Raw genomic sequence first — 8,912 nt, forward strand, 5'->3', positions numbered from 1 at the left:
CCCAAACCAGGAATGCGCACCGTACGTATGCACTGCACGCCTCTAAGCTTCCAAGAAGTGAAACCCTGGGACTTTTACTGCGATATTCCCGCATCTCTCATTATTCCCCCAGAGATGCACTCGAGCCCACCCCCAACATACGAGCGCGAGTTCGGAGAAGCCATGCCTCCAATCATCGCAAAACATCAGGACGAGTTCAACACAAGGAGTGGTCCAAAATGCTTAGTCTGCAAAGAAGCCCCGACAAGATACGGAAAGACTTTCTGCGTCTCCCAACTCCACACCCCGGAACCGTTTGTTGTCATTGGCATCGTGCCAACTTGTGGTACAAAAAAATGTGTAGAGGGGGCTAGCGAACTTATGAAAGTCTTCAGAGCGGATCAAATGAAGTATGACGCAGAGCACGCCTGCAAGGTGTGTGGCAAATTCGAGGGGTCAAGGCCATGTTCGAAGTGTGGGATTAAGTGGGCGATGTATTGCAGTGCTGAGCATGAGGAGCGGGACTGGCCGAATCACAAGATTTTCTGTAAGGGCCCCAGTATGGCGCGTAGCTGCGAGGTGTGTGGCAAGTCCGAGGGGCTAAAGCCATGTTCGCAGTGTAAGACGTCAAGGTACTGTAGCGTTGAGCATCAGAAGCGGGACTGGCCGATTCACAAGGGTATCTGTAAGGCCTTGAAAAGTATTCATGATCTTGCGAAGGAGACAGGAAACTTGGGCTTGGAATGAAGAACGTTCATATTGTCAGCACGTTCAGAATGCAAAACTCAGCAACTATGTGTCTACCGTCCCGGTCCCCAATGCTCAAGCAGATCGGAAATGTGTACCGATGTTGAATCTGCCAGCCTCCTCGTACGCCGATCCAACTGCCGCTCCCTCGCCCTCTGTCTGCTCCAGAGCCTGCTGTACCGCCTCCGCTAGGCCACCCGCGAACATCTGTGTAGCCGCTACCTCCTCTGGTAGGTGCGCGTACGCCTGGTCTGCGGTATTTGTAGCCAGCCAGGCCATCGCAGTCCTGCAGTCTCCGCTCGTCGCTGGCCCCATGTCGCCTTCTCGCTGTCGTCTAGCCTCCACGGCTGCGACCAGGAAGCCCATGGCGACTTCGTGTCTATCGACACTGTGGCCGCTCAGTTTGCGGACCTCATCGGCGAAACGTGCAGGCCAATTTGCAGGAAACACCAAATTGCCTTCATCATCGTGAGGAGCGATCTTCTCAGGCAGAATTTCACTGCCTTCAGACAGCTTCCAGTGCCCGCAGATGGCCTCAAGATGCCTCTGCACCTTTTTGTAGGCGCCGGAGGCCGAAATGCCGGGACCTTGCTGACGGCCCTTGAGGGTCGTTTCGATGCGGTATGCGATGTTGGGGTGAAGGTGTTTATAGTCCAAGCGGACTTTCTGCTTGGCGGTCGGGTGCCACACAATGATGTTGAAGAGTGGACCAATCTTGCCCACGAGAGCTCCGCGAAGCGCAGCGTAGATGTCGTTGCCCTCTTTCATGGTGGGGCGGATGGTGGCGTAGTAGATCCCCGTGGGGAGGCGCATGGTGATGGTCTTGCTGGTGCCAGCGGAAGGGGGATACTGGTACTCCATCGTGATGATGATGCTTTGTGATGTAGTAGAGTATTGAGGTGTTGGTGGTAGTAGAGAAAAAGTTGTAGGCTGCAAGGATTTTCATAGAATTGGTGAGCGTCCAGACTTCTCAATCCGGCTTCACCTTCACTTTTCACCTTCACTTCCACTTCACATGACACCCACACCTTTCGTAGGCAAAAAGATACTAGCTACCTTAATTAAAAGGTAGTCACAAGCTGATTTCGAACAAAGGGCAAAAATATAACAATACTTCGGAAGGATGTTATGGCTTGTTTCAAGACGTAAAGACGCTTATCACTCCACTCGAACCTGCAGGTTTTTGCTATATGAGAATTAGCAGAATTAATTGCAATTTATATGACAGAGATTGGGTCTCGATATATCCAAATTTGCCCGTTTGTCAAAACATAGCCTGGGGGTATCCGCTGATGTGTCTGTTGGTACATGACCCGGGGGCGCGACTATAATGCTCCAAGCGCAAGTGATAGCCAAAACATATAATTGTCACCTATTGGAATAGTGCAATGGCATAATTTGATCGGCAGATGTCTTCTATTAATCTATCGAGACATAAATCGCTATTCATACTATGCGGCACGATCATTTCGCTGGGTATGTTGACCCTTCAATTTAACATCCATCACCATGCCTCTTAGACATCGGTCATACTTCCTACAAAGTGCTCTCGAGCGCCAGCACCTGTTGATTGGTTAGCACGTGTCACAGATTCATGAAGAGGCTCACTTACGATAGCAGTCCTGCTAGGGATGTACGCCTGCAGGAAGTTCTTCCTCTCGTTCCAGGCAAATGGTGTGGTGAAGAACCTAGTTGTCTCATCCACGTTACCATGGCCACCGAACGCCTTGTTGTCGGTACTCAGAACGATACGGTAAGTACCCTCCTGCTCGACGCCAACACGGTAGTCAGTGAAGCTCTCCTGGGGATGGAAGTTGAAGATCCACAATAGTCCAGCGCGCTCAAATACAATGACCTTGTCGCCCTCGTGCTTGAGACTGACATAGGCCTGAGGCGAGTGGAGCCATCCGTACTTCTCCTCAGTCCACTGCATCTTGCTGTCGAACTCGTTGAGGAACCTGTAGCGGAGGAGCTCGTCGTCTGGGAGGTTGAATTGGCGGCGGGCGTAGTGAAAGCTGTTGTTGTTGCCTTCGCGAGGGAAGTCGAGCCACTCAGGGTGACCGAACTCGTTACCCTCAAAGTTCAAATAACCCTCACCTCCCAAACCGTGTGTGATCAGTCGGATCAGCTTGTGCAGCGACAAACCGCGGTTGATGACTGGGGTGAGCTCCGAAAGGACCGACATGTTGGTGTACATTTGCGCGTCGCAAAGCCAGAAGAGCAGAGTCTTGTCTCCGACCAGCCTAGGATATGTCAGTACTGATTGTTAAACCCCATATGTTAACATACGCTTGATCGTGACTCTCCGCATAGGCAATGGTCTTCTCGCCATGCCTTCGGTTTGTCAAGGTGAAGACGAGTGCGCCCATGTCCCAGTCAATGTCCTGCTTCTCCTTCAACCACTTGATGTAGAGGTCGGGTACAGCCATGGCTAATCGGTAGTCGAATCCTATTCCGCCTAACGAGAGCGACACGCAAAGACCAGGCATACCGGAAACGTCTTCGGCAATTGTGATGGAGTCGGGGTAGAGTATGTGCAGTAACTCGTTGGCAATCATGAGGTACACGACTGCCTCCTCATCGACCGAAGGACCGAAGTATTCGTGGTAACCGCCCGAGAAGCCCCTGGGAGTGTTAGTCTTTGCTAGCAGTGAAAGTAAATGGATACTCACGTTCCGATGCCGTGGTGGGTGTATAGCATGCTGGTAACTCCGTCGAATCGGAACCCGTCGAAGCGGTACTCCTCCATCCAGAAGCGCAGGTTGCTGAGCAAGAAGCGCATGACTTCATGGGACCCGTAGTTGAACAGCCTGCTGTCCCACAGCTCGTGTCGTCCCTTGGCGCCCTCGTGGAAGTAGAGGTGGTCACTGCCGTCGAACATGTTGAGACCGTCAAGCACGTTCTTAGATGCGTGACTGTGCACCATGTCCAGCAAGACAGTAATGCCCATTCCGTGCGCAGTATCAATGAGCTCCTTCAGGTCGTCTGGGAAGCCGTAGCGGCTGCTCGCAGCGAAGAAGCTGTTGATCTGGTATCCGAAACTGGCGTAGTACGCATGCTCCATGACGGCCATCAATTGTATAGTGTTGTATCCCAGGTGCTTGATACGAGGGAGGATGTCGCGGGTGAACTCCTTGTAGGTCGCTACCTTGGGCTCGGGGGAGGAGATACCAACGTGGGCTTCGTAGATACGCGCGCTCTGGGGCTTGGGCGGCCGCTGGTTCTTCCAGACGTACTTCTGGGGAGGGTTCCAGAAGCGGGCATCGTATACGGGGGAGACGTTGAGGTCTTGGGTCACTCGGGTGATCCAGGCGGGGAGGCGCTCCTGGCGCGCATGGTCGTTGGGGACGACGAAAGAGACCTTGATCTTGGAGTCGTGGGGAATAGTGGGCTGACCGTTCTGGCCAGGGATCGTCACCTCGAAGACGCCGAAATCGTTCTTGGTCATGGGCGTCGCATCGCGGTCCCAGCCATTGAAGTCACCAATGAGGTAGGCGCGGAGGGCATTCGGGGCCCATTCGCGGTAGACGACGTCGCCGTTGGACTGGACATTGAAGCCGAACTTCTCGTAACCCTGGGCGCAGTCAGCTACACCGCTCTTGCCAAGGCGGTTGGGATGCTTGCCCGCGAGAACTTCTCAAGACCGCCCTCAGTCTCGTCAATGGTCTTGATCCACTTCTGGGCCTTGGAGAAGCGGCTCTTCAGCGCGTCCTTGAAGGGCTCAAGGTAGCCATCCATCTGAATGATGCCTGGACGAATTGGTCAGTCAATTGATAAGATAATTTGGGCATCAATACATACCAGTGCCATCGTTGGGGACCTGCCCCGGGGCGTCGCTCAGGGCCGAGTTCGCGGAAGCCTTGTTGAGCTCCATGGTGTGGGATGGTAGGTGGGAGGAGCTGTGAGGTTTGCTACCAGAGTATATGGCAGCGGGAGGATGCAGGTTTCACAGCGACGGCCTGCCAGATGAATTGCAGAGACGATCACGAATTTGCGGGGTCTCTAACCCGATGCTGAGAGCAGCGCTCAACCAAAAGTTGTTGCCAACCCAACAATCAACGTCATAGCTCCGAGCACGCTGTAACGGGCATCGCGCCCGCGCCACGTCCCAACAGCGTATCTCTGCTGGGGTGCGGTCGGAAGGATTTGCGCTACAATTCATTCGGAGCTAGGAACCGACAGCCGCGTTTAAAATGCCATTGAAGCGGACCCTGAGGCGCTTTGCCGACTACATGGTGTTGTAGACTACCTGATAGTAGCACGCTGGTCACGCGTCGGCGGCAAAGGCCCTTATCGGCATCGGGAACCGTGGGGACAGAGCTTCCCCCGCATCTCTGGCCTAACGTGGGGAGCTCACGGCGGCTCAACCACGGTTACTTCCAAGCCTCGAGCGCAGCCGGCGCCATCGCGACTGTGTATTAAAGTCCCCGTGATGCCCTCGATGCCTTTGCGTTTGTAGTGTGATTCCTCCTGCGCTTCCTCTCCCACGATGCTGCTGTCCAAGACGATCCGGAGGGCGCTTCCCGCTGCCGTCTCGCCCCAGGCCCGCGCGTCCTACCTCGCCCTCTATAGCATCTCGCGCCGCGCGCCCTTGTCCCAGTCGCACACGCGCAAGTCGTCCAGATTCAATCGCTCCGACTTCAGCGGCCAGGGCTTCTCGTCTTTCTATGAGCCTGATCAGCCGACGCGCGGTCCACTGGGCAACACCAGCAATGTGGGCGCAGGCCACATCACGCCCAAAGTGCTGAGGCAGCACCTCGACCAATTCGTCGTCGATCAGGATCGCGCAAAGATAGTCTTGAGCGTGGCTGTCCACGAGCACCATCTCCGCATCCAGGAGATCAAGAGACAACACCATGAGCAGGCTAGACTCGAAGCGCAGGCGCAGAGGCGAGCATCCGTGTACAGACATCCTGTAGAAGGTAGCCCCAAATCTCATATTGATCCAATCATCGACGACTTCAACCGTCATCCTCTTATGATGCGGGCGCTGAGCAGCAGAGCAGACGAGTTCCCCGGCCAGCAGTCCACCGTGGAACTGCACAGTCACAGTGACCCTCTACCCTACGGCGAGGCACCTGCCTACAAACCAGCCTCGTCCACCTCCTCAGACCCCGACTCCTTACTCGATACCAGCGAGCACCAGCTGCAGATAGAAAAGTCCAATGTGCTCATACTCGGGCCAACTGGTGTAGGAAAGACGTTGATGTGCAAGACACTGGCTAAGACACTGGGTCTGCCCATCTCCATGTCGGACTGCACTACCTTTACACAGGCAGGATACATTGGCGATGACGTGGAATCTTGCGTAGCTCGTCTTTTCTCGGCTGCCAACTACGACATCGACGCAACCGAACACGGTATCATTGTCCTAGACGAGATCGACAAGATTGCAGGGTCCAAGATGTCATACGGCAAGGATGTCGGCGGCGAAGGTGTTCAGCAGGCGCTGCTCAAGATCATCGAGGGCACAACTGTGCAAGTACAAGCCAAGCCAGAGAAGAGCGCCAACAGGCCTGGTGGAATGCCCGGTGGCCCTCAGCCTCCGGGGCCAGGCGGAAACAAAGGCGAGGTCTTCAATATCCGAACTGACAACATCCTCTTCATATGCACTGGCGCCTTTTCAAGCCTACACAAGATCATCCTGGACAGGAAGTCCAAGGGCAGTATGGGTTTTGGGGCGTCGATACGGTCATCGAACGCACATGCCGCCGCCGATGGTGTTATGCTGACAGGTGTGGAAGCTGAGTCCTTCAAGAAAGACTCACCCTTCTTCGTACCGCCAAAGAACGAGGTCCCGAACCCGTTTGGTGTTAGACAGATTCAACGGGAAGAGAAGGTCAATGTACTTGACCATGTGCAACCAGCAGATTTGCAGAAGTTTGGCATGATACCCGAACTCATAGGCCGCATACCCACCGTCTGCGCAGTAGCAGGTCTGGACGAAGAAGCTCTTGTCCGCGTTCTCACCGAGCCCAAAGACAGCCTAATAAGACAAGAAGAGCACAAATCGTACCTCAGGAACATCGAGCTACGCTTCACAAACGGCGCGCTTCGCGAAATCGCGCGGAAAGCAAGTAGGATGGGCACAGGCGCTCGCGGGCTACGACACGTCGTCGACCAGCTTCTCTTGCAAGCCAAATATGAGACACCCGGTAAGCTTACCTCCTGCCTCGACAATAGATTGAGCTGACTAACAAACCCCCCAGGCTCAAGCGTCAAGCACATCCTCGTCACGCAAGACGTCGCCCTCCTCAAACGCGCACCCCTGTACTTCCACCGCGGCCAATCCGCCGCCTTCGAAGCCGCCCACGCGCAAGAAGAAGAGCGCTGGGAGGAAGAGCTGCGCAGCCAAGAAGACCCAACCATTGCTAGCAACTTTCAGGAATACAGGAAAGCTAGTGCTGCAGGCTTTTAGCCTACAACGTCGTGTTCCCACGAGGATCGATCGCTCGCGCCGGCCCCTCCCCTCCTCATCCTGTACAAGCCGTCGCAGATGCGCTGCAGAAGACACGAGGGGTCTGCAGTAGTTGCTGTGCTGCCATGCGGGGCGTACTTTATAGCCTGCTTGCCGTGTGCCCAGTGGCGGGGAGAGACGTACCGTGCCGTGCATACATGTCCGGATGCTTCCTGCGTGATATAGCTGGCCCGGCTTATACGCAAGCAGGCGCGGCTTCGGGCCGTTGCATCTCTCCCGACTGGATGTGCATCCCGGTGCTCTAGAAGGTGTCTGGTCCTGAGCGGGCACCCATTATTCTCATCCGTCTCCCTTTCCCGATGCTGCATGAACCATTTGCATTTCCTTACTTCCTCGCGTCTTCCAGCCCATCCACAATAATGTTACACCTTTCCAGATTTTTTCTCGGAGTTCAATTTGGCGTTTGGCGTTCTCTTTTCCGGCTCATTCGGCTATTCTGGCACTGGTAATGCGAAACAGGAAGGTCTTGGATGAATGCAACGAACAGCGTGTTGGTGGTCACACAACTTATAGTTATTCCGTACGACACAATGCAAATGAGATGGATGATGTGCTTCCTTTCGATTTCGATGAGATACTGCAGTGTATATTACAGAAACGCACGATCTGGAGTTCTGACATGCATAAACGCCTCTGGAAAGTTTGTTTGGACGACCCTGTTTCCGTACGCCCGAAGTGGAGTGTCGAATGGGAGAGGGAAGGTCTAGGTCGTGGTTTGCGTTCCTTGCTGTTGCTATCAGTGGATTGCACATCAGTACCAGGAGTTGCTGGAATCTGTGTCCTGTTTGCTGCATACACGGTATTATCACTTGACAACTATACAGTTTCGAACATAATGTATACTCCTAGCTGGATGAGAGTATTGATAATAGCCAAGATTTTCTACAGAACGCAACACGAGCCGGAGCCATGATTAGTGCCGGGAGCGCACTATACGGTCATGCTCGGGTACCTGCGGCGTGTGTGTCCTATGGCCCTGCTAAACGGTCTTGTCTTATCGACGCTGCAGTGCGCATCCCACGCCCTTCTAATCTATCATAGATTAACTTCCGTAGCTTGGCCGCCTCTTGGAACGACGATGCTGCAGCGGACCTTATCCATTGCAGCAGGGTTATCAATGTCATCAATTTGTAGTGGGAAGATGCGGTAGACGTATACGGCACTAGTTGTCTTCACGCAGGAGCTGAGCACCCACGGTTTGCAGACTACGAGGGTCTTTTGTTGTCTACAGGATTGGTTGTGTGCACCTCTGAGGAATACATGAGCCTCTGTTCCAGCACGCAGAAAAGTGAGCGTTGACTGTATAACATCACAGTATTATTTGGGGACAATCCACGAAGTTCAGGTTGTATGCTTGTAGCGAGAGATTGTTGAACCTGCTAGTCCTTGCGAGGGATCTAGCAGTGTAAGAGGATTTGGTCTAGTGATTAAAGTGGTAGTAACCGAGCAAAGTCTATGGCGGATAGTATCGCCTCGCCTGTAAGAACGACCCTCGACAGCGAAGAAGAATACAAATGAGATTTCGAGCGAGGCAGGCTTTTTTTCCAGAATCAAAGTGGCCGAAGCCAATGTTGTTCGTACCAGAGAACCATCCCACCAAAATCATCATCAAACGTAGATATCCAGAACCCCAAAACGCCACCCAGATGCCCGCTATACATAGCCCCATATTTGTTGTCGTAATTCGTGCTTTCGTATCGTCAGAAGT

The 8,912-nt window shown here is 53.8% G+C and overlaps 3 protein-coding genes across 3 annotated transcripts; 1 reads left to right on the plus strand and 2 right to left on the minus strand.

The window, feature by feature from the left end:
* Window positions 1-801: 801 nt before the first annotated feature.
* J4E87_009756 (uncharacterized protein) lies at window positions 802-1,587 on the minus strand (the record flags this gene model as incomplete). The annotated part of the gene is made up of 1 exon (XM_049381330.1): window positions 802-1,587. The coding sequence occupies one exon, from the start codon at window positions 1,585-1,587 to the stop codon at window positions 802-804; it is 786 nt and encodes a 261-aa protein (XP_049228997.1).
* Window positions 1,588-2,262: 675 nt separating this feature from the next.
* Window positions 2,263-4,600, minus strand: J4E87_009757 (uncharacterized protein; the record flags this gene model as incomplete). The annotated part of the gene is made up of 6 exons (XM_049381331.1): window positions 2,263-2,289; window positions 2,339-2,969; window positions 3,016-3,351; window positions 3,399-4,300; window positions 4,351-4,475; window positions 4,528-4,600. 6 exons carry the CDS (start codon window positions 4,598-4,600, stop codon window positions 2,263-2,265), a joined length of 2,094 nt encoding a protein of 697 aa, XP_049228998.1.
* A 615-nt stretch (window positions 4,601-5,215) lies between these two features.
* Window positions 5,216-7,144, plus strand: J4E87_009758 (uncharacterized protein; the record flags this gene model as incomplete). Its single annotated transcript, XM_049381332.1, has 2 exons — window positions 5,216-6,881; window positions 6,936-7,144. The coding sequence occupies 2 exons, from the start codon at window positions 5,216-5,218 to the stop codon at window positions 7,142-7,144; spliced, it is 1,875 nt and encodes a 624-aa protein (XP_049228999.1).
* Window positions 7,145-8,912: the final 1,768 nt, after the last annotated feature.

Source organism: Alternaria ethzedia (genome assembly GCF_023757985.1).
Source record: "Alternaria ethzedia strain BMP 0044 chromosome Unknown scaffold_38, whole genome shotgun sequence".
NCBI lineage: Eukaryota > Fungi > Ascomycota > Dothideomycetes > Pleosporales > Pleosporaceae > Alternaria > Alternaria ethzedia.